The 26,700-nt window shown below is 34.3% G+C and overlaps 2 protein-coding genes and 1 pseudogene across 3 annotated transcripts; 1 reads left to right on the top strand and 2 right to left on the bottom strand.

The window, feature by feature from the left end:
• Positions 1-11,107: 11,107 nt before the first annotated feature.
• On the top strand, positions 11,108-14,861 carry LOC104222649 (mitochondrial outer membrane protein porin of 36 kDa). The gene is made up of 6 exons (XM_009773897.2): positions 11,108-11,260; positions 11,412-11,479; positions 12,105-12,215; positions 13,726-13,812; positions 13,898-14,106; positions 14,360-14,861. The coding sequence occupies exons 1-6, from the start codon at positions 11,212-11,214 to the stop codon at positions 14,664-14,666; spliced, it is 831 nt and encodes a 276-aa protein (XP_009772199.1). The 5' UTR covers positions 11,108-11,211; the 3' UTR covers positions 14,667-14,861.
• LOC104222650 (hypersensitive-induced response protein 1-like) lies at positions 14,545-17,834 on the bottom strand (annotated as a pseudogene).
• Positions 17,835-18,611: 777 nt separating this feature from the next.
• On the bottom strand, positions 18,612-26,053 carry LOC104222651 (serine/threonine-protein kinase PBL34-like). Of its 2 annotated transcripts, XM_009773900.2 has the most exons (7): positions 25,871-26,052; positions 25,433-25,713; positions 23,840-24,174; positions 23,591-23,726; positions 19,963-20,099; positions 19,768-19,891; positions 18,612-19,479 (listed from the first exon to the last, which is right to left on the bottom strand). In XM_009773900.2, the coding sequence occupies exons 2-7, from the start codon at positions 25,596-25,598 to the stop codon at positions 18,959-18,961; spliced, it is 1,419 nt and encodes a 472-aa protein (XP_009772202.1). In that variant the 5' UTR covers positions 25,599-25,713; positions 25,871-26,052; the 3' UTR covers positions 18,612-18,958. The 2 variants fall into 2 exon arrangements, with proteins under 2 accessions (XP_009772202.1, XP_009772201.1); XM_009773899.2 differs by having other exon boundaries at positions 25,433-26,053.
• Between the last annotated feature and the right edge of the window lie 647 nt (positions 26,054-26,700).

The following is a 26,700-nucleotide window of genomic DNA, read 5'->3' on the forward strand; positions in this document are numbered from 1 at the left end:
AGTAAAAGGCAGGAAGGTTCTGACTATTTCAGATCTTAAGCGAGGCAATAAAGCAGTAACTATTTTTTTTCAACTTCAAAACTCTCCAAAATGAATTCTGCCCCTGTATATTCAGTGTATACAGAATGTATATCGGGTGTATACTTCTCACTCCGCCCCCTCTTTTTTTCTTCTCTCTATCTAGTTTTTCCTCTCTTTTTTTCCACCCTTCTTCCTAAATTTTCTCTTCTATTTATAGCAAAATTTTCGAAATTTTCAGATTTGTTTTTTATTATTTTATTATTTTTTTAATTAAAAGAAATCCCACTTACAAATTGCTTTTATTTTTTTAGAAAAAGAAATCCCACCTTTATTTACTTTTATTTTTAAAATTCCAACTTTAATTACTTTATCTTATTTAAAATCCCACTTTTTATTTTTTTTAAAAAGAGAATCTCACTTTATTTAACTTTTCTTTAAAAAATAAACCACTATCTTTTCTTTTTCTTTTAAAAATGCTACTTTCAATTACTTTAAATTTTTTAAATTTTCAGATATCTTTATATTTATTTTTTAATTCCAACCTTCTTTTACTTTTAAATTTTTTAAAACTTTTTACTTTTTTTTTAAATTTTCTACATTCTTTTACTTTTTTTTATTTTTTTATTTTTTATTTTTTTAAAATCATTTCCGAAATTACTATATATATATATATATATATATATATTTTTTTAAAATAAAAATAATAAATAAAATAAAATATTTTCGGATTTTTTTTATATATATAAAAAAACAAAAAATAAAACTATTAATAGTGATAATTCACTTTTTATTTTTTTATTTTTTTTTTGGTTTTGTTTTGTGTTGGACAAAAATGAAGAAGGGGTGTTGGGTTAATGGACTGGGTCGACCCAGTTCGAAATGGACTGGGTCGTAGGGAAGATTGGGCCATTTTTTGGGCCTATAGCTTGAAATTGAAGAAGAGGCCCAATTCCGACTTTCTTTATATTTTCGCTCTCTTTTCTTCTTTTATTTTTCTAAAACTAAATTATAAAAATACTTAAACTATTATTAAGAACTAAATTAAGTTATAAAGGCGCAAATTAACTCCCAATAACAATTAACGCACAATTAAGTATTAATTAAGCATAAAATTGTATATTTGGACATTAAATGCTAAAAATGCAAACGATGCCTATTTTTGTAATTTTTAATTTTTGTAAAACAATTTTAATTACTAACAATTGTAGAATTAAATCCTACATGCAAAATGCGACATATTTTTGTATTTTTTATTAATTTAGCGAATAAACACGCACAGACAAATACAAATAATTCTTCAAAATATCACAAAATTGTACACCAAAGAAAAATCATTTTATTTTTGAATTTTTTGGGAGTAATTCTCATATAGGGCAAAAATCACGTGCTTACAATAACAACTCCCAACTCCGCTCGAAAAGTCAATAAAGTCAACCCTCGAGCCCACGAGCACGTATTCCAAAAATTATTGAAAATAAATATTACACATAACTCATGTGGTCTATGTCCAAAAATTCATCCAATTTCGTCCATGAATCAACCCTCAAATCAAGGATTTACCATTTTTTAACTTTGGGGCTCAAAATTCCGATTTCTACAATCTAAACACAGATAAAAATAGAAACCAATAGAGATAATCATAGAGAAACATCAAAATAAAGGTCAGATATTTACCCCCTTATTGAGACGAGAACAACGCGGCAAAAATTACCTCAAACGGAGCTCTAGAACTCAAAATATGCTCAAAATACTAAAATTCTCGGTTTAAAACACTAACCAGGCGATTTTTCTTCATCGCCTTTGTGGGAGACCTTCGCGTTCGCAAAGAGCAATTTTTCGTGTTGATGTCAACCCAGTACTTCTTCGCATTCGCCGAACCTCTCTCGCGTTCGAGAAGAACAAATCTTCGCACTAGAAACTAGCAATTTTGTCTGACACGGAAATGAGCATAACTCTCTCATACGAAATCGAAATTCAACGATTCTTATTGTTATGGCTTCATAATTACGATACGGATCTAATGGTTCAATCTAATCACAAATCAAAGGTCGTTTTCTCAATATAGTGCCCTTTATGCCCAAAGAAACGACACTGAAACATCAAATAAGATCGCGACACAACCCAAATGCCTCTGAAACAGACCCGAGGGCTCCGGGACCCCGTCCAATCACAAAAACCAGTCCCATAACATAACATGGACTTGCTCGAGGCCTCAAATCATATCAAACAACATCAAAATCATGAATCGCACCCCAATTCAAGCTTAATGAACTTTAGAACTTCAAACATCTACATTCGATGCCGAAACCCGTCAAATCACATCCGATTGACCTCAAATTTTGCACACATGTTACGTTCACATTACGGACCTACTCCAACTCCCAAAATCGAAATCCGACCCCGATATCAAAAAGTCCACTCCCAGTCAAACTTCTAAAAAACCTTCAAATTTTTAACTTTCACCAAATGACCCCGAAATGACCCACAGACCTCCAAATCCACTTTCGGTCGCGCTTCCAATACCAGAATCACCTTACGGAGCTATTCCCAGACTCGGAATTCCAAATGGACATCGATAACATCGAAATACACCTCAACCCAAATTTATGAAATTCTTCCAAAATGCCAACTTCCACAATAGGCGTCGAAACGCTCCCGGGTCATCCAAAACCCGATCTAGACATATGCCCAAGTCCAAAATTATTATACGAACTTGTTGGAATCTTTAAATCCCGATTCCGAGGTCGTTTACTCAAAAATCATACTTTAGTCAATTCTTCCAACTTAAAGCTTTCGAAATGAGAATTTTCTTTCCAAATCAACTCCGAACTTTCCTAAATTCAATTCCGACCACGCATGCAAGTCATAATACCTGAAGTGAAGTTACTCAGGGCCTCAAACCGCTGAACGACGAGCTAGAGATCAAAACGATCGGTCGGGTCATTATAACAATTATTCCTCAGAGAAATACATGTAAAAATTGAAATTTTATTGTAATATATTATCAAGTGAATTCAACGATTCCCAACCCTTTTAAATTATAAATCTTCTGAAAATTCTTGGTTTTTGTTTAAGTAATTAACAAGCTTTAAACCTCACTCACTTTTCATCAAATTGATTCTCTCAAATAATAATTAAAATATTAAAAGTCTGTAGCATAGATGTTCCAATCTCTGTGGGTCAATATCATAAACTATACTAGAATTTGACAAAGCATGAGCATGAAAATCCTATACACATTGGCCATGTCACAAACTCTAAAAGAAAATGCTACCTAATAATTTAATGCTTAATAATCACATTGCCAGGATAGGGTAATTTCGGAGGTTGTTTGAATCAAGTTAGGAATTACTTTGATGTCTAAGTAATCACAAAATAGCAAGATAACAAATAATTACTCCGAAGTGAAACAGAAAACATTCATAGAAGTACGAAATTACTTAAACAATTATTTCTGATAATCTTTTGCTTTTTGTACCAAAAAATTGGGTGGTGGAGGAGAATCTCATATTTTTTATATAAGCAAACAAAAGAAAAACATAGATTTCCTTCCTTGTGTCTATATTTTTCGGCCAGGAGAAGAGAAAATAATATTAACGCAAAAGTTAATTTTCTTACAAAGTCCTGACTAGAGAAAAATTAACTTTCTTTGCCCCTAATATTTATGATTTATTTTATATATTTCATCAGTTAAACTATTGGCTGATAGATGTCCTCAAACGTATTTTTCGTCTCATATATGCCCTCTACTAGCAGTTTTTTCAGTATGGAAAAATTGATACTACTTGATATGTATATAAAAGAAGTTGGTACTAATTATTTATTAAGGTTTTAAAACACAACATATAAAATAATTAAAAAACACAATGTGAAGCATCTTCGAGGAATATAATTGGACATATTCTCCTCCAAAGGCCAATAAGAGAATAAGGGCATATTCTCATAATAATGCTTTTAGAAATAAAGAAGTGTGAATCGAAATTAGAGCTAAGGTTTAGTGGTTACAAAAATAATAAGTCATAATTACATTTTGCATTTAATTGTAAGGTTTTAATATTCACAGAAATTCAAGAAAACCATCTCGATTATTAGGGAGAAATGAAAAAATAGTCAGATTTACAAGTGGTCATTCAAAAATAGTCACAGTTTTAAAAGTAATTGAAATTTAGCCATTTTTCATGTAAATATAAATTTGAACGAAAACATTGTTCATAATCCGAAAAATACTCCAGCATGGTATCCTAAAACTTTCCGCGTTGCAGCAAAAAAATATATTTAGTGTGGAAAGAAACAAGATCGCCGTCTATGGGATCGAACCCACAACCACGTGTGGTTAAAAGCCACGCGCTCTACCACTGAGCTAAGAAGGCTTTGCTCTACCGTTAATCCAAAGGAAAAGAAATATTAAAAGAAAAACGATGAAAACGTGCTGCCAGCAGACTAGAAAATCTGTCTTCATTTTTGTGACCTGGATTTCATGCCTTTTGTTCGTTAACAATTTAACTGGTCGCTATAACAATATATATATATATATTAAAGCAAGAAAGTTACCATATATAATTGACATTATGGTTAAGCCAAGTGGCAAGCTAATAAATGTCAATAATATATGGTAGCTTTATTCTATATTTGACTATTTTAGTTAAATACAAATACAATATAATATATATATATATATATATATAGACAGAGAGAATTTGAATTAAAAGATAATTTTGAATTTATAGATAAAGTTTTAAAATTTGAATTTAAATTAAAAATAAAATTTATCTTTTTTTAGCATGTTATCATACTTAATTCGGTTAATGATCATATGCAATCATGTTAGGAACTTTTGTTATTTTTTCTAATTATTTAAATACTACTTCGCCTCTAGCAACAACAAAAAACTACTTCATATAACTATAAAACTCTTTCACATTTAAAATCCTATTAGTATAGTTGTTTGAAACACTGTAGCTATTTTGAATAAAACGAAATTCTTTTAAAATAAATGTAATATATAGGGTACACGTCTATGTTTATCCAAATAACAAAAAAGAGTTTACAAAACCAAATAAAAGTTTACTTACATATATAATAAAGTAAACATACATGTTGGAGAAAGAAACATCACAAAATCAGTCAATATTAAAAAAAAAAAAGTTGTATATTTTTCTTCTCGAAAAATATTTGTTTGAAGAGTCAATTTGCATAAATGGACATCAAACAAATAACAAAACTCTGGCTATACAATTGCTATCATTAATTTCAAATTGAAGGGTATAAGCTGAAACCCCTTCATTTAGCTGTAGTCAAGCCAATATTGCAAGGGTATAATATTTTTTTCGTTAAAATATTAGTTTTGAATCATTATATTATGTGAAAGGTTTTTTTTTCAAACTCAACAAGAGAAAAATTGGTTTCTAATTGATAGTTTCTATAGTGACTTTTAAGTGTAACAAAGAGTATATATAAAGAAAAATTTGGTATGATGTAAATTTTTTTTTTAAATGTAAACAAATTATTTCGAAAAAACTCTTTACTTTTTGTACTTCAAAGATAATAAAAAGATAAGATATTTTTGAACATTAGTAGAGAGTTTTAAAATTATTATAACAGAAGTTATATCATGCATAAACTCAAAAAAAAAAATCTTATGGAATATTTACATAATATCTGGCCATATTTATTGTTTACTTTTTATAGATAATATAAATAGATGATATGCCGACAACACACGATTATACATATATTATATATGGATTATATATAAATTACACATCATTCAATTTTTTAATTTAAGTGGTCGAGTGAACACCTATTTAGGTTGATTAGATAAAGCCAAAAGGAAAAATATGAAATAACTTCAACAAAAGACTAAAAATATAATTAAATTTCATATGTAGACAATTTTTATTAAAACTCATCCTTTTATAGTGTCACGATCAGGATTTTTCACTCTCGGGAGTCGTGATGGCGCCTACTAGTGTGAGCTAGGCAAGCCAATTATTGAACAAATTACCTTTTTACCCGTTTTATACTCTTTAACATTTGTAAAACAATAACGTGTAAATAGCGAAAATTTAGAATAAGCGGAAGAAAAGCAACAAAAATATCTGAACATGTGCTAATACAAATGTTTAAGCCTTAACCACCCAGAACTGGTGTCACAGTGTCACAGACGATCTAAGATTTATTACATACAAAGTCCGGGAAAAAAATAAATGATACACTGTTCTGAATTAAGGAAATGAAACAAGGATAAAGGGATAGAGGGAGACGCCAGGGCTTGCGGACGCCTGCAGGCCTACCTTGGATCTCCGCGTGGACTGAAGGTAGCCACCCAATCTACGATCCAAAAGCTGCTCCAGGATCTGCACATAGTGCAGAGTGTAGTATCAGCACAACCGATCCCATGTGCTGGTAAGTTCCTAGCCTAACCTCGGCGAAGTAGTGACGAGGCTAGGACCAGACTACCACATAAACCTGTGCAATTCAACTATATACAGCGGAAAAGAAGAACAGAAATAAACAGTCAAATATGGGAGAGGTAACATGTTGTGGGGGAGATATCAATTCAGAATAAAACAAACAATAGGTAATTGAAGGAAACAGTAAATCTTAGATATCAACAAAGAACCAGAAATCAATAAGTGCACGGCATCACCCTTCGTGCTTTTACTCTCGTCCTCACCAAAGCAATCAAGTAATAAAAATGTGTACGGCATCACCCTTCGTGCTTTTACTCTCGCCCTCACCCTATAATCAATATAATCGGCACGGAATGGTACATCGTGTGGCACAGTATCACCTTTCGTGCTTTACACTATTTCCTCACAAATCATACATGGCATCACCCTTCGTACTTTAACACTCTTCTTCACCCAAACAACAATCACAAATAATAGGGTAAGGGAATAAATGAAATTACAATAAGAATCCCGACAATGGAATAATAGTTCAACAATCAAGTCCCGACAAGGGAATAACATCAAAAGAAGCATCAACATCCCGGCTAGGGAGATAATCATCAAAAACAACCAATTCCCGAAAAGGGAGATAATATAGTGATTCTCTTCTCTTTTTCACTTTTACTTCATAACTCACTTCACAACTTTGAGCCAATGCTCTAAAAGGTTCAATTTCCACTTATACTTTCACATTTTATTGAACAACTTGAGCCAACGCTCCTCAATACTCAAATGTCATAATTACTTCCACAAACTTTGCCCAACAATAAAAGTCATCATCAAAGAATGAATAATACAACGAAGCCATAATAATCACAATATAAGACTCACGGGCATGCTTGACACCAACGTATAGATACTCGTCACCATGCTTATACGTCGTACTCGACAAACACCACGTAGCAAATATGACTCGACTCCTAATCCCTCAAGCTAAGGTTAGACCAAACACTTACCTCGATGCCACAAACACAATTCGCGTCTCAACTATCATTTTACCCCTTGATTCCACCACCAATTCGCTTGTATCTAGCCACAAGTTACTTAATTACATCAAAAAATGCTAAATGAATCAATTCTAATGCATAAAAATGAGTTTTCCAAAGTTTTACCCAAAAAGTCAAAAATTGCCCCCGGAGCCACATGGTTAAAGCCCAAGGTTCGAACCAAAACCCGATTACCCATTCCCCCATGAACTCAAATATATAATTTATTTTGAAATCGGACCTCGAATCGCGGTCCAAATCCCCAATTTTTGAAAAACCTAGGTTCTACCCAAATCACTCAATTTTCCCCATGAAAATTATTGATTTTGAGTTGAAATCATGTGAAAAGATGTTAATGATTGAAGAAAATGAGTTAAAATTGACTTACAATCGATTTGGAAGAAGAGCTGTTCTTGAAAAATTGCCCAAGAGTGTGAAAAATGGAGTTCTAAGTATAAAAATTGCAGGTTGCAGATATGGGAATTGCGAACAGAATTCGCAATTGCGAACCCCGACCTCTGCTATGTTAGGAATTGCAAACAGCCTCTCGCATTTGCGAACTGGGAATTGCGAAGATCATGTCGTATTTGTGACTACTGACTAGGAGGGGAGACATCACATTTGCGATAGATTTCCTTGCAATTGCGAGGTAGTTGGCCTGGGCCATTGTTCGCATTTGCGACAAGGCCTTTGCATTTGCGAACTCGCATTTGCGAGCCAGGCTTCACAAATGCGAAGCCTGCAGGCCTGCAATGCACAACTGAAAGTCTGCAATCCTCAAGTCCAAAAATTCACCCTGTGTCCTATCCAAAACTCATCCGAGCCCTCGGGGCTCCAAACCAAACATGCACACCAACCTAAAAACATCATACGGACTCACTCGTGCATTCAAATAACCAAAATAACATTAACAACTATGAATTTAGCATCAAAATCATGAAATTTTCTTAAGAACTTCAAATTTTCAATTTTCTCAAAAACGATCTGATTCACGTCGTTTCAAGTCTGTTTCTTACCAAATTTCACAGACTTATTGTAAACCACATATAAGACCTGTACCGGACGCTAGAATCAAAATACGGGCCCGATACCATCAAGTTTAATCACAATTCATTTCCAAAACTCATAAATAATTTCAGAAAATAATTTTCTTTAAAAAATCATTTTTCGGGCTTGGGACCTTAGAATTCGATTTTGGGCATATGCCCAAGTCCCATATTTTCCTATGGACCCTTCGGAACCGTCCAATCACGGGTCCGAGTCTGTTTACCCAAAATATTGACCGAAGTCAACTTAAACTCATTTTAAATGCAAAATTCATCATTTTTCATATATTTTCATAAAATGGCTTTCCGGCTACGCGTCCGGACTGCGCACGCAAATCAAGGTGATACCGAAAGAGTTTTTAAGGCCTCAGAATGCAGAATTTACTTTATAGTGAAATAAATTAATTTTTTGTAACAAAAGAAATAATGACATAAAAAAGTAAGATAAAAGAAAATAAATATTGAAAAAAATGTTAGAAAGATCTAAAATCTAGAAATAAAAGATGACAACAAATTTCTTCTTATGTTTCATCTTTGTTGAGTATAAAAAAATTGAAAGTTAATCTCATCGATTTCAAATATTTTTTTCAACTCAAATACATAGATTATAAGATAAGGATATTTTAGAATACTTTTTTTTTAATTTACATTATATGTCGTTTTTAAAAAATTACTATTACTAACAAACTGATATGATATTCGAATTTGAATTGAAATGCAATTTAAGTAATTTGCATTGAGGTTAATAATCAACTAATTTAACATTTAATAATTCAAAGAACAAATGTTTTTTGTATATATAGGGTATTAAAAATTCAAATTCTGGAGCTAGAGATATCAATAAACTTAAAGTGGAGTCATACTGAAATATTTAGATAGCCGATTAAAGTGAATTTTAAATTAAGAATAATATCTTCACTTGCATCATTATAAAAATAATCATTATTATAATATATATAAAGTTTTAGAAATTGAAACTTCAAAATAGAAATATTTTTGAAAGATAATATCGTACCAAATAAGAGTTCAAGTCGTAGTATAAGAGTCGCGTCGTAATCAAAGAATCGTTTATATTGTGTCAACCTTTGTGCTTTGCCATAAATATGAGTTATTATTTCACTTTGTGGCTATTTTTAGGTTCCAATGACACCTGTGAGAATAGTGCAAAAATAAAATTATCACTACGAGAATTGAAAAAATGTTAGTCTTTTTTCATGTAGTGTTACATAATTAATATATGACGATTATCTATATTATTTAGAAGGTTTAAATGTTAAAGTTATTTACATATAATTCAAATAACTCAGATATTTAACATGGTTAATGTCAAATATCAAAATGGAGTAAAAAAAATTCACTAACTAAAGATTAACTAAAATGAGTTTTGAATTAAGAATAATATTTTCAATTACATTATTATAAAAACAATTATTATTGAAAAATAAAATTTTAGAAACTGAAATTTTAAGAAAGAAATATTTTTTAAGAAATATCAACACACAAAATAAGAGTTCAAGTTGTAGTAAAAGAGTTAAGTCTTATCCAAAGAGTCATTCATTGTCTCAACATTTGATTGTTTTGCCATAAATATGAGTTATTATTTTGCTTCCTGACGATTTTTAGGATCCAATGACACCGACAAGAATGATATCAAAAAAGAAAAATAGAAGAAATAGTTAATTTTTTTCTTGTAATTAATATCAAATGATTATTTATATTTATTGAGAAAGTGGAAATTTTAAGATTATTTACATATAATCCAAATAACTTAAATATTTGACATGATTAATATCCGTGCATCCGCACGGGTAATAATACTAGTAAACATATCATAATCCATCTAACAAGAATTTAAACAATTACTCCCTCCGTTCACTTTTATTTGTCCAATATATTAAAAATAATTTTTTTTATTTTTATTTATCACTTTTAGCATATCAACAAAAGATAATTTATTTTTTTTTGTTATAGCCACAGTATTAATTACTCTTTTCAAAGCATTTTCTCAAATTCATTAAAAATATGTATTAATTATAATAGGTATCATGGTAAATTATACACTTTACTTATTATTTTTTAATGGATGTGCAAAGTTTATAGTGAACAAATAAAAGTGAATTATAGTAATAAACAGATTAAATTTCACTTTAGTATTACTATCATTCAAAATTGGCCAACCTAACTCTAGGGAGAGAGGAGAGGAAGGGCTAGGAAAATTTTATTTTGTCTCATACAATTGACACTAGTTGTATAAGGTAATTTTTTTATTCATATTTTTGTGGACCCAAAAATGTAAGATTGAGGTCCATAAATTTATGAGACAAAAAGAAATCTTATACAACCGGTGTAAGTTATACTAGATACAAAATAAAACTTTGAAAGTGCTATAGTCCAGGTTGGACTGAGAAATTAAATTCCTCAAACAGAAATACAAGATAAGACACATTTTTTATTTTTCCAAGGAAAGTTCTGTGTTGCCCTCATGTTAGATCCGATCAACGGTCTACAATTTCTTCCTTCACGTTCATCATAAGATCTGACGGTCTAAAAAGACGCGCCGAAATAAGCTAGGGTTATTTCGTATTATAATTTTCCTCACCAGAACCAAACCAAGTCTTTTGATAAACACCGATTCTCTCTCTCTCTCTCCAAGTAGACTTTCTCTCTAGAACCTTCTCTTTCTCTTTGCAGAAACAGTCACAGAAAATGGTGAAGGGTCCTGGACTTTACTCCGATATCGGCAAAAAAGCTAGAGGTATTTCTCTTTTCTCATGTTTGGTTTTCATTTCATTTCGTACAGGGCAAAATGTTTTTTGATAAAATCATTTTCATTATTTAGTAACCAAACAATACTCGTGTGTGTTGGTAATTTGATCGATATTTATGTTTTGGTTGTTGTTGTTTAGATCTTCTGTACAGGGACTATGTCAGTGACCATAAGTTCACCGTCACTACCTATAGCTCAACCGGAGTGGTCAGTTTTTTTTCTCTCCATATGTATATGTTTTATCTATAGTGTATTATTCGGGTTTGATGCTATGAGTTTATCATTCTATGTTTTTGCTTATTGTTCATTCGTGTTTGCGTTTTGGTGTGAAATATGTAGTCGTGACAAATTTTACTAGTATACAGGAAAGTAGAAAAATATGGTTTGTGTGTGTGTGTGTGGGGGGGGGGGGGTGGTGGTGGTGTTAATTTTAACAATTTTGGTCTTATGCAGCTCGTAGCAAGATATGTAAAGGAAACTACTTACTTTAGGAAATGAGGAATGAGATGTTATTTAATTCACATTTTCTCCGTATTGGTAATTATTTTATTTTTTTTATCATGGTGGTGGCGGGCTAACGTGTGCACCTTGACTATTCGCTGGGTACCTGCTACCTTCCGTCATCACATGTACCGGAGGTAGGAAAAAATCACCTAGTATTTATTACTAACTTCCAGCAGAGTGTGTAATTCTTGGGATGGATTTCCATGGTGTTGCCTAACAGTGGATGTATGTAGTGGATGGCTCACATTGTTTAGCAATAGTCTCTTGTTATTGAAATTGTTGTGACCAGTTGAGAGTATGTTGCTAAAGTCTATGTCTCACATTTCAGGCTATTACCTCATCTGGTCTGAAGAAAGGTGAATTATTCTTAGCGGATGTTAACACCCAGCTGAAGAACAAAAATGTTACCACTGATGTAAAAGTGGACACCAATTCCAATGTGAGTTTGAGAATACTTTCTTACCTTTTATTGCCTTTTTCCTTCTAATTTTCAGCTTGATTACTGGCATCTAATATTAGTTTGCCTATGTTGAGTAACTTCTAGTAATTTTAACTGGGGATACTATTTTGAATTTATATGCTTTGGAGATGTTAGGTGGCAACATGTCTGGTTGTGTGAGCCATATTGATCTGGTCACACTTTGTTCAGACTTGATCAAACCTTCCCTTAAGAATATAACCCAAGAAATCTGGAAAACTAGAAGTAAAACTAAAGGAGTCCGCTGAAGTATTAATTTGGTTACTGTGTTATCTTCTTCCTTCTTGCTGTCTGATTCAATGCAAGTCCATGGAGTCGATACCTTTCTCCTTGTGTATTGAAAGAATGTGTTTGTTAGATTAATTGGTGTGTACGAGTTGTTTTAACACTTGCAATTAACAATGTTAATATGTTGTCCAGCAATTACAAGGTAATAATTGAGATGTTAGGACATCCACTCTATCACAATCTGCCATAGTTTCTTAAATGGCAAGTCTTTTTCTAACTTTAACTCTTGCAAAGGTTTGAAAAAAGATCTATCCTTAGTAAGTGTCTTATGTTGCCCGTTTGCGTGCTCTCCTCCATTTTGCTGTTGGATCTCTCCTGCAGACTGTCTTTTATCCACTTAATAGCGTCTCGGACATTAACATTTTCACTGGTGTTGATTATGGTTATGTGCTGAGTTCCTTTATATAAGTCTCTCTCTCTCTGATTTGTGAGGTTTCCCTTTAAAAGATGTGCATTTTTTCCTGATTTATAAGAGTAAATTTATTTTTCTGAGGATGGTAAGACTTTTGTGAACTGAAGCACAAAATTTGTGCCAAAATACATGCAAATCAGTTCTTTTACTAACTGTTGGAAGCCGAGGAAATCTAACATCCTATCTGCTGTACTAACATCTTCTAGTCTACACCGAAAAGCCAAAAAAGATATATATTTCTCTATTCCAATGTATGTATTCTTTCTTATTTGCTCCCAAACATCGTTGATTCCTTTCCATCCAAATCACCCACCATATGCAGGGAGGAACTTTATTGAGTAAATTTTAAAAGTGAATTTGTCAATCTTTAGAGGGATTATATATCTTGTAGAGTTATAGTTCAAAGTAGACATTATGATATTGGTAGGGATTGAATGACCTCCAAATGCAAACTTTTAGTAACAGAAGACTGAATGGTCAAGTATGACAACCAAAATAAATGAGTTTTCTGGTAGTCAATAACAAATGAGTTTCACAATCAAAGTCGAAGGCCAGTCAACTGGGGGGAGGAGTAATATGTGTTTGAGTTATCTAACTTGTTCTTCCCTCTCCCCTTCCCTCTACACTCTCACAAAAAGTTCTCCGTCTTCTTTATTTGGTTTTGATTTTGAGACATTGATTGGGAAATTGACAAGTTCAAGCTTCTTTTGTCCTAACTGAGTTGGAGCACAGCCCGACACTGTGCTAATTAATTTGGATTGAATGATGCAGGTCTACACTACCATCACTGTTGATGAACCTGCACCGGGACTCAAGACAATCGTCAGCTTCGTATTACCAGATCAGAGATCTGGAAAGGTACCTTTGCTTTTAACAATATTTCTCTGCAATTGGTTGGTAGTTTAGAATTGCGTGATTCCTAAGCAAAATAATTATGTTACAGGTAGAGCTCCAATACTTGCATGAGTATGCTGGGATCAGTACTGGCATTGGACTTACAGCAAGTCCTCTTGTCAACTTCTCTGGCGTTGCTGGCAACAATACTGTTGCTTTGGGCACTGATCTATCATTTGACACTGCCTCAGGCAATTTCACAAAATGCAATGCTGGTCTGAGTTTTTCCACTTCTGATCTGATTGCTTCCTTAGCACTGTAAGTATTTGTGTGCCTCCTTGTACATATGTATTTGTTAGATTCTTCATTGAACAAAGTCTGTCTTTTAGCCATTCATTCTCTTTTCTTTTTGTCAAATGATTTCCTTGTAACGTCTTGTTTTTCTGTCTTTCTACAAGAAACTCTTTTGGGATTTGAATTAAATGTCTCTTGGGGACCAACATGTTCTATCATTGTCTTTGTTGTTTTCTAATCTTGGATTTTTCTTGGACTAAGCAATAAGTTTATACAGGAATGACAAGGGTGATACCCTTAGTGCTTCCTACTACCACACTGTGAAGCCGGTGACAAATACAGCTGTTGGGGCAGAGTTGACTCACAGCTTCTCAAGCAACGAGAACACGCTGACCATCGGGACACAGCATTTGTTGGACCCATTGACCACGGTGAAGGCTCGGGTTAACAGCTATGGTAAGGCAAGTGCTCTCATCCAACACGAGTGGCGACCAAAATCCCTTTTCACAATATCTGGTGAAGTGGACACGAGGGCAATTGAAAAAAGCGCCAAGATTGGGTTGGCTGTAGCCCTCAAGCCATGAGTCTGTTACGACCTTACAGAGAAGTGAGTGAAGCAGTGTTGTTTTGTATGGTCCAGAGTAATAAATTAGATAGACTTGTTTCAGCACATTGTCCATCCGCACCAGTAAGATTAACCTTCAACTGGTAATGCAAACTCATGAATTTTTGCTTATATCCATCTCAAATGTCGATTGAGGGACTGGTTTTTGACTTAACTTGGCTTCATCATTCACGCAATTGATTAATCTTTATTTGTTCATTATTTAATGGTATGAACAGTTTTCCCTTATGTTGTTGGATGTCAGTGATGGCACAGAGGAGCTCTCCAGTAAGAGCTTCCAACCGTCCTTTCTTCTTTTCTTAGTCCTTATCAGGAAAGGAATTTTTAGACTGAAAGACCTTTTTGATTGGTGCTAGTTGCTTGGCCATCTACTGAGCGAGATCACTGACATATATGGTTGCTATTAAAGGAGATCTTGTGAAGCACACTGCATCTATTGTGGATGCCTGTTAGCTTTGTTAATCTTGGTTGGTGGAAAATCAACTAATCACTAAAGTTTACATCTACAATGCCCACTTGGCTACAATTGCATAAAAGAGCTCACTGATCACTGAAGTATGTAATATAGTGCATATATTCTGCCAGTGCCCCCAGCTCCTCTCTATACCAACATCACTTCAAGAAAATGAAGTAAAATCCGAGGTGGTTCATATACTTCTCAAGTGCACCTATTTTCCACACCCTCCTTGAAAATACTACAATAGACTATCACATCAGATACTTTGTACAAGTGTTTAAGAAAATAGCCTGCTATGTGTAGCTGGAGAATGTGCACATAATTAGTTCTCCCACCTTTCCTTTTCTAACACAATACATGGAGAAGGTGATTTGGAAAATACTCTCTCTTCAATAGCTATCCTTTGTCTTCCTTGCAGAAATTTCAAGGCAGTTGGAGGCTTCCTAATCTTCCAAGTTTAGATGTACAAAGGAAACCATCATATCTGCATCGTAGCCTAGATGTTTTTTCTTGAAGCAAACTGTTCATTTACATCTGCTCTGAAAGTCACATCCTCTGGCTTATGAGGAATGAAGACAGTAGATGAATTAGAAGAGGCACCTATCTCCTCATTGTGTCAAAGTATTGGGTAATCAAAATCATATCCATGATATCCTTGGATGATGCCCCTGGAACACTATTTGAGAAACCGAGTACACTTTCTTTGAGCCCTTCGACAATAGCTTGTCGTTGACGAGCAATGCCAAGCCCTGCTAAATACTTTGATTTTGCTTCAGCCTCTGCTTGCTTTATCTGCAGAATCTTCTCTCCTTCTGCCTTCTCGTATGCAGCTTCTCTCAATCTTGAAGCTGGTTTTCATGAATTATCGTTTCACATTAGAAGACCAAAGGAGACATGGTCCAATATGCAAGCAAGAATTGAAAACATAACCCCCATGGTCCAAAACTTGTAACTTTTAACTTTGTATAACTACTGCTTTGACTCTTTGCTAGAGGAGTTAATGCCAGGATGTGATACAAAGACAAAACATAGCAACCACGTATTCCTCGTTGGAAACCAAAAAGTGGTTGTAGTCCAAAGGAAAAACTAAAGACGGATTGTAATTCAGTGGTAAAAAACACAGATTTCCAATTTTCCCCGAGAATACTATGAAGCAATATTTCCAGATCACTTGATCTTGGACAAGCCAACAGCTAGAGAAAAATTTACTTTTATTTTAGGGATAAAAAAGTAAGCCAGTGAACTTTAAAAATAACCATACCTGCATTAATCTCATTCATTGAACTTTTCACTTTGTCATCTGGTTCAACATCTACAATAAGAGTCTGAACTATCTCATATCCATAAAGAGACATTGCCTATGTAATTCCCGAAGGAAAATCAGATAAGAGACTGAATTTAGTTGCTTGACTTGTATTTGTTTGCTTAAGAGTTGCAGTATCAATATAAAAAAATTACCTTGGCGAGTTGCTTCGCCACTGTTTTGGCTATCTCGGTTTTGTGTTCAAAAACTTGATCCAGTTCCAATGTTGGCACCGTTGCCCTAATAACTGACAAACAGAATGAGACAATATAAGGTATGAATAAGTAAACATGTCATCATTATTATCTCTACAATATGGACAGGAGGTAAAGCAAAATCTAACTAGTGATATTCACTATATAAATGATCACAGTCCGAGTCCCAGCAAGACAAAAAGAAGTTAGGTGATTTCTTTCCATTTACTAAATTTGGCGGATAGTGTTATTCGGTATCCGTGATAACGAAAGCTAGCAGATAGTCATACTAGAATAGTAGAATAGTCCATTGACCGAAACATGGTTATCCAAAAAAAATTGCAAGAAGCAATCATGAAAATTCTGGATATATAGTGCAACAATAATCAAGTCTGAAATTTACTTCACTTGGAAGTTTTTAGAAGGAAAGTCTAATAAACAGATAAAGTTATGATATTTGCATCTCACCATCAAAGACATATGCTTTAATTTGTTCTTTTGTGTTGCTTAGCTTATAGAAGGCATCTGCTGCCTTATCTGCCAAGGCTCTGTACTGGATTGAAGCAACTAGAATCACAAAAACGTTTTCCTGAGAATATAGCTTTCATAAGAAACAACTAAAACGTTCCCTTCGCAAGATAGTTGTAATTCAAACTACCAAAGGATAATGCAAAATTTGACTAAAAAAACTTTCAATCTCGAGGAGAGAGTATTTAAAACACCAGAAACCTTTGCCCCAGAGGAAAAAAGAGAGACAAATATGCAATTAGAAAAACCTTAGTCTTGGATTCACAGCGAATGTCAAGTTGCTGTACTCTGAGAGAAAGATAACCAGCTCATTGGCTTCCAAAACACCAAGGCATGAAGTGACAACCTGGACCAACAACATCTTCATACTTGCCAAAATTTTCCTTTATAGCAACTGTGGATTGATCCACTTGAACACAACCCAAAGCTTGCCCCATAACTTCAATGATCACAAGACACAAACATTACTAGTATTTACAGCATATAGAAAGGATATACTTGAGATAAAATTAACATCAGAATTTTGGTTTATTCACACATGTCGAGATTAACCGTACATGTGAAGCTCAAGATTCACAAAGGGTACGTCTTCAAGAAAATATTAAACAAAACAAACAAACAAAAATGGTAAAATTAATGCGAAAGTTGATATCTTTTCTAAGCCAATAACTAGTCAACTACTTTTGGATTAAATGAACATACAGAAAAAAGTCATTTTCAGCAATAAGTTGGCCATTTTGTTATCATTCTTCAGTGCAATTACGAAAATGCACCAAAGTAGTAATTAGGTGGTGGAAGAAACCAGTAAGCTAGGAAAATTTTAAATTAATTTTGACGTGTTTGTGCTTCAGATTAGGGGGTTACATGTTACAGTCTAATTAGTCACCTATGTGAAATTAAGGGGAAAACTCTTTTCCATATAGAAAATGCTCCACTTTGATATTATGCATTAAAGTGATTAATGAATATATGAAAGACACATGCTTTGCATTCATTGGTATAAACAAATAACTCAGAAATATCTTTTCTCCCAAAAGAAGCTCCTTTAGCACAAATATACTACGTAGTATTTTAGTACTGACTTGCACACTTAATCTCCACTTCTTAAGGAAATTCTTTCTTTTAATTGTTGGATTCCAGAGTAATTCAAATATGACCAGCTTTCCTTGGTTGATTATCTTTGATGACTAAAAAATTGCACTCTCTTCTTCTTTTTATAACCGTGCTGTCTAGATTAACTTCTGCACACCTCAACTAGGCTATTTATTACCTCCCACCTAACACAATAATTTTACGCAAAAAGGTTGGTCTCAGTACAAAAATTGCCTTCAATAAAGAATGTTGCTCAACTGTCAAACCAGAACGGTATAGTAACAAAAAGAACAAACAAAAGTATACTACTATCTGCTAAGACATGACGACTGCAGTTCAACAATTGATATAATTTATTTATTTATTGAGAAAGCTGACCGTTTTCTACGTGCTACACTCCACTATATGAAGCTGCAATTAACAAAAAATTTACCCTTTTTCTGAGGAATTGAATCAGTGACAATTACAAATTCCCCCTATGACAGAAATATATTTACTCCATGGTGCTTTTGCTACATTCTTTTCAAGTAGGAGTTTACCACTCTCAAAGATCACTACATCATGTAAAATGTGTGCTCCTATTTCCTTGCCAGTCATCCAAGGATAAATGTGGGCCAACAAAATATATGGAGGGCGATATGAACGAATGATAGAAACATATTTCTGCCAATCCAATTCTATGCTTCGCCATTTGGCTTTGGTGAATTCTGAGGAAGTTGATGACGGTATGGAGAAGCATGAGAACCATTTGGAATTGAAAGACTTCTTGGTTGCTGTTGTCCATTCCTTGAGAATGATCCCTGCGTTTTAAGGCCATTTCTTGTATTTGGGCTTGATCCAATTCGGTCAGCTTGCATGGTCTGAAAATAGTACGAGGAGCTGGCCATGCCCTTGAGGTTCGGCAAAGGCTTCAAGGCTTCAACCACTTCACTCATCATAGGTCTAGCTTTGGAATCCCGGCTAAGGCATCGAGCAGCTAACTGTGCAGCTTTCTGCGCACCTTTTATAGAAAAATGACCTTCAAGTCTAGGATCTATTAATTTATAAAACCTTCTTCTTTCACCCAAATGTGGCCGCGCCCACTCAACAAGGTTATGCTCCCCATTTGGCCGGTTCTTGTCCATTGATCTCCTACCTGTCATCATTTCAAGCAGAACTACACCAAAACTGTAGACATCACTCTTTGATGTCAAATGTCCTGATACAAAAGAGTGGCATGCGTTTCAATCAATAAGAGGAATCGATAATCTAAGTAACGGAAGTTTCACTCAGCAGATGTGGAAGCATTCAACAGCCTTTTCAGCTGTGGTTTTCAGGTCATGGAGTTGTACAGAGAGACATTAATACTAAGGAATACTAGATTAAAATGGTTTGAAGGATTTGTAAGCAGACTAGCGTCCAACTAGGTAGGACATGAAGAGACACAGAGAAATTTGATAAAGCTGAAATGTGGGTAAGCATTAAGCCACCAAGATCTTAGCGTTACCTGTCATAACATACTCTGGAGCTGCATATCCATATGTGCCCATGACACGAGTAGAAACATGGGTCTTGTCGCCCTCTGGACCGTCTTTGGCAAGTCCAAAATCAGAAAGTTTGGCATTGTAATCCTGAGAGAACCGTGTTATTAGAAAAATGATAAAAATGGGTGAGATCAATTTGCCAATGTGTTTGAACACACCGCATCTAGCAGAATGTTGGATGTTTTGAAATCACGGTATATCACTGGTCTTTCTGCTTCCTCATGAAGAAAAGCAAGACCTTTTGCAGCACCCAGAGCTATCTTCATCCGGATGGACCATGGAAGAGGCAGGGACCCTGATAATAACAACATCATCACAAAGTTACTAAATACTGCAAGGACATGAACATTTACAGCAGAAAATACAGATAATAATATAAGCATATATTCTTGAGATTGGCACTTCTTAAGAGTATTATAGGATTACTCTAGAAATCTGTCAATCACTTGTATGTTAGATTCCTTCGCACTTTTGCTAGAATTCCTTGATCCTCGTTTGGCAGTTGTAGTTTATTACCTTCTGCTGAGAGATGCAATGCATGAGCATTTTCTATATAGATCTATTGTTCAGCCACTAGCAATCATAGATAATTTGGTAGGGAAGATGATAGTCAAAATTGGGGGATGTTACCTTACACAACAAAAAAATTAGGGGAGGATTTGGTGATTCTTGGGGAAGACAAATGATGTTACTCCAACAGCAAGCCTTAGTTGATTTGTATGCATTATATATTTCCAAATTTCTGCATTTAGCATATTTCTGAAATAACCAAAATATGATGGCCTTTATCTTTTGATTTTTCAGTATTGTGGATTTTCATACTTACGAAGTTCAAAGGCCTCATTTTAGGGAGACCTAACAGGTTTGACCCATGCAGTCTCAATTTGATTTTCCAGTGTTCAATGATAGGTCAAGCCTAAAGATCAAGATGCTCAGTGCTATTACCTTTTATTATGTTTTACAAAATGTTAGTGCATTTCCTAAAGGGATGATTAATCACACACACAACCTTTTTTTTTTCTATAAGATGCAAAAAGAATATATATAATTTTTTATATATAATTTTTTTTAATAACCGTAGTGTCGACTAATTCCACGGGGTACCTGGTACCTATCACAAGCGCAGGTACTAGGTAACTGTATCCACCAAGGCTTGGAGAGATTAGAAGAAATCACCAAATTTTTTTGCCTCAACTGGGATTTGAACCTGAAACCTCATGGTTCTCAACCCACTTTAGCCCCTCCCCTCGCACACACAACCTAAAGTTAGCAGCCACCCCTCCCTCTCCCTCACTTCTATCTCCATCTCTAAGCCAAACCTATTTTTCTCTATCTCTAACCCCCCCCCCCCCACCCCCCCACCCCCTTTTCTCTCTCTATGTGTGTGTGCGTGTATGACCTACACATAAGAACTCAGTCCATACTCTATCTCACCATGCTTTTTTCCATCACTATCATCACAAACAACCACCAAACCTAAATCCTCACTTCCACACAACCTTGTCTTTACCTTGATTCATCTGCATCTTCAGGAATCAGTGGCGACGAGGTTTTCTAAAAATGAAAGAGACAAATTAATTGAACAACAGGAATAATACAGATTTCACTTTGGGGTTAAGGATAGCATAGATATATATAAACTGCACAATTTCTAGCAATAGAAACAGGGCTTGCTGATGTCAATGGACACAATTATCATTCTTATCTTGTGGCTGATATCACAATTGATTAATTTCTTTAGCAACTGTTTTTTATTTCATTAGAAATGGATTTTCATGTGCAGCAGGCATTCAGTTCACAGAAAAATGAGCAGGTTAGACTCGAGGTTGAGCTCAAGAATTACAATCTCCAAACTAGCAGACTCAAGTGAGAACTCGTAGGTTGTTTCATAACACTTACGTTCGATCTCAAGGTTGGCATTTCAAGCTAAGCTGAGCGAAGCTAGTCGTTAGTGATCGACTAGAAACCCCTCAATTCTAGCTCTTCTGGACTTATATAATGGCCAGAAGAATTTGTATAAAGCACCCAAATAATGAGGTAAAGCAAAAGCCAAAATATATCAGCTGATACTTATAAACCCAGGATTAACCACTATCCTGTCCAAGAACTCCCTTCCCCTTTCTCTCTCTGATCTCCCATTTCCTCCTCTCTTTTTTCTTTCAAGCAAGCATCAAGAAACAAACAAGAAAACCTGCTAGATATTTTACTGTAGAACTCTCTCTCTCTCTCCCTCCCTCTCTTCTATGCAAACTTTAAAAAAGACATATCATAAGTGCTGACTCCAATAGACTGTCTCACTATTTAAGCATGCTTTCTTGTTTTGCAAGTACTAACTGCTCTAGGACAACACATTTACCTCAATGCACCATAAAGGTGTTAAAAAGGAGGGGAAATAAAGAAGAGAAAGTAAAAATGATTAAGAAAAGCTTCTACCCTTCCAGGAAGCAGTAACATTGCCAGTACATAAACAGTATAAAAGTTCTGTTTATCTCCAAATGGAAGACTGCTATAAGTCAGTCAATGTTTAAGACATACACATGATTAAGAGAAAGTAACAATGATAAAAGCTACTCTCTTAACTTCCAGGAAGCAGGGCATTGCCAGCATATATACAGTAATTAACAGTTATGTTTTGGTGGTAGTGCATATAAAATAATTCAGAGATGCAAATATTAATCGCAGATAATTTACACGAGAAACTTGTTTCTATGCAACTACTTTGGGTGATAGAAGAAACTCATGGAGTAGTAAATTTTGGGAGGCAATGGTAGGAGTTGACAACAATTGTGGGGCCTGACAGGTTTAGTAGTGGTCAAATGGCGTCTGGACAATGGTATTGAGTAGACAATTTTTCAAGATTCTTTGTACCCTCCAATAAGTCGTTTTTGTTCCTTTAGCACAAAATGTACCTTTTCCCATGATATTAAAACAACTAAACACTAGAAACTAGGGATATATTCTCACAAGAAAACTTCTTCCTCCTAACAAATCGACCCTGGTCTTGATTTAACTTGCTTCCTAGTCAATCAGCCAGTATCAAACATATGGAGGAAAAAAGATCCTAAAACCTAGAAAGTATGTAAAGTAGGACTAAAAGAGATGATGAGGTTCCAGAAGTATGAAGACTGCCGCCTATAAAGTATCATCCTTAAACTCATAGGATTCAGATTTTCCATAAGGCCTTCAACCTTCCCATATTATTAATCCGTGATCGTAACAAAAGCGAGAAATCAGATTCCCAAACAAATAGTGGGTTGCTAAATGGTGAAACCATATTGGTTCAATTTGGGATCAGGAAAAGATGTAGGCGATCATTCCCACACTAAATGGTAACTTTGCTACTATGCTGGCTCCATATTACCATTCCGACCTTAAAATTTATAAAGCAATTAATTGCATTATATCTTGGGGAATAGATTTTCTATTTGGTACTGGAACCTAAATTAGTCATATCTTATCTTCACAGATGGTTAAACATCAACAAGAAAACACAAGTTATACTCTGTGAGTAGTGATTTGCCACGTGACTAAACCAACTAACGCTTGCTGAGGAAATCAGCAATATGCACGTGAATATTTACTTGGTGATTTCACTTACGTAAGAATTTACTTGCGTGTAACAAAATCTTCTCCAGTAATATATACAAACATCATATCTTTTTGCTTTCTTCCTTTTTTTTGTGGATTAATTTTACAAAAACACATCTTACGCTGGTTCTTTAAATATAATCAAAATTCAGGGAATAAAATAATGTAAAATATATTAGAAAATGGTCAATTACATACTTCTAAACAGATGGTTCTCCAAGCTTCCTCGAGGCATAAATTCATAAACTAGCAGCCTTTGATCATCTTCAATACAATAACCAATCAGTTTAACTAGATTGGGATGAATGAGGTCACCAAGAAAATTTACTTCAGCCTGTCAAATGAGAAAATACATTAACATAAACCAAGATAAAAAAAAAAAAAAAAAAAAAAAACTAAACAAGAAATACACCATAAGCTTTTAGATAAAATCAGAGAGCAGCAAACCAGCCATTCTTTGTGACCCTGAAGCCCATCATGATTTAGAGTTTTCACAGCAACTGTAAGCCCTGTCCCTGGTTTAACAGGTGCTGTCCCATTCTCTTCAATCCACCCCTTGAAGACGCAGCCAAAACCTCCTTCACCAAGAAGGGATTCTGGTCTGAAGTTTCTTGTGGCCAGCTTCAAATCATTGAATGCAAACTTCCGAAGCCGTGAAAACACTTTAAGTTCCTCTTCGAGCTTGGAGGTGGAAGCATTACTTTCTGCATTACTTGTGGTCGTGGAAGAAATAATTGGAGCAACAATCTGGTCTATGCTTGTATCATTTGTGGATTTACTTTCTGCAAATAATGATACAAGATGTTAGCACAATGAGTACTAATTACCATTAAAGCATATATGTTATTTAGATTAATCTTGGAAAGCCCCAAACTTTTCCTATCAGAATAGAACAAAGTGTTTAAAAAAGTCTGAAGCAGTCAACCTAAATACATACTGAATTGAGTAAAGGTGCAACAAATGCACATGATACATGTGCATACAGAATTATACTTAAGTCTATAAAGTTTCTAATGGTTTATTGATCTGTTCCCATTATGCCAAGAGAACTATGATTCCATTGACAAATTGATTTTTTTCCCCCCGAATATTCAGCTGGTTTATGCTTGTGTCATTAGTAGATAATTAAAGATTTGATCCATTGTGCTAATCTATAACTAGATGACATTAGTAGTCTAATTACAATCCCTTCCTTTAGCAAACATTAGAAAATAGATAAAATATTAGGAGCAACAGTTTTTTGATAAGTGAGAAATCCCCGAGGACCAGCTAGCACGCAGTCCAGAACGCGGTGGATAATGGGCTCGCTTCTCTATCTTTTTTCATTTAAATGTACTAGGCTCTCTACTCCTAGGCAAGATTTGAACTCGTGATTTGCGCCAAATCCACATATCACGATGCGCTCTTACCACGAAACCAAAGCCCTAGCACTACACAAGATATTAATTCTATCAAATCACGCTTGTGAATTACTAATTTGAAATCACAAAAATGCTGAGTGTTCGGTATTCACAAGGATCAGTGGGAAATGGAAGACAACTTAAAAACTGACATGAACTAGGTGCTAACGGACCCCCACAAAGTGTTGGAAGCAGCTTTGTTCACTGAAGAATTATTATGTAGCAGTTTCTTACAAATTCTTCACTAGAAAATCATATCAGCAGCTGAGAGAGGATGATATATAACAGAAAACCAAGCATTGTTTCATCTCTTGCCATTGCTTGTTGATTCACATTAAGTTTACCTAGCAAATTTGACATAACAGAGGGGTATTTTTAATTCAAGAATATTGGCAAACATACAAAAGAAAAAGCCAAGAATGACAAAAGAATACTGCACCAACAGCAACTTCAATTTCGAGAACACAAACATTGCTACCCTAACAGTAAGTAGGGCTTTGTAAAAAGGATAGTACCTAGGTTTGTTCTAGTAATGCCTCAGAATTCTTTACAAGGTATGATCAATCTTCAAAGAATAATGCAATTAAAACTTCAAAGCATAACATGGAATGGAACTTGTAAAAAGTGAGTGAAGAGTTACCGCAGTGAGTGGTGATGCCACTGATGGAGCTATCAACTTTAGATCTTGAAGAAATACAGCTACCAATAAACCATAACTTAATCCAACAGCCACTCTCCTCCACTTGCCCTTTTTTTTTCTTCACATCCCAAGACTCCCCTTTTACACCATCACCACCTAATCCCATAGTTAACAAACTTAACAATCATCAAACCCCTCACACAATCTGTCCTTTTACCAAACCTGTGTCCACTAATCTCCAAAAACCCTTAAACAATTGAACCACAGTTCCCTAACATGACCTAAATAGAGAATGGAAAAGGACTTCCAATAAATATACAAATGAAATAGCTCAAAAAATCAAGAAACACATGACATTGAAAGCCTCCAAAAGAGCTAATTTTGATTCAGATCACAAGCAAAACAAAGAACCTGCCCCAAGCACAGTACAAAGCAAACCTGGTATCAGATAATCCCACTTCAAAAAAGAAATGTCTGCTGCCCAAAGATATTGAAATCTTAACAAATATGCTGCTTGACCAGTTCGTGGCTCCTTAATATAAAAAAAATACACATAATAAATAATAGTAGTATATATAGAGAGAGGAGAGTAACATATGTCTAGTTACAGGAATGTTTGTCTGAGTGGGGTATAATTGGATAACAAAAGTTACTATAAATTGATAAAATCCTGAAAATAAATATGTACTGTGTATATAAAAAGTTTTGCAAAATCATAAATTGGTGTCAGTCCTAATAACAAGAAAAATTACTACTAGTAACCTTGTAAAAGTTAAGGTTTAATATTTTTTAAATTCTGATTAAAATTATATGTTTGTACGGAACATGTGTAAATTTTAAAGAACCTTGTAACTTTAATAATCTTAATTAATCATTTCAAGTTATTAATAGAGAAGTTGTCTTGTCAGACTATATAATCACAATCCAATTAATTTAAAAAAGAAAAAGAAAATGAGGTTTGAAAAAGAATTTTATTCAGCTTTATTATATGTAATAAAATATAATATAGATTCACATATCATGTTATTATGCAATTATGATAAGTTAATAAATTATAAAGTATTTATCGAGCTTATCTTTCTGTAAAATAGGATTGGAGATAAGGGAGCTGCCCAGAGAATGCGGTCAGGGGAAGTTGGGTTACCCAAAATGCTCATGTGGATGTTGACTGTACTGATGAACTTGGTTGGATAAAATGTTACCTGTAGGGGTAATTCCGTAAAATGGATTTAAAAGAGTTGGCTGGGAAGTGGAGAAAATGGCAACTA

This window comes from Nicotiana sylvestris, chromosome 11, assembly GCF_000393655.2.
Source record: "Nicotiana sylvestris chromosome 11, ASM39365v2, whole genome shotgun sequence".
NCBI lineage: Eukaryota > Viridiplantae > Streptophyta > Magnoliopsida > Solanales > Solanaceae > Nicotiana > Nicotiana sylvestris.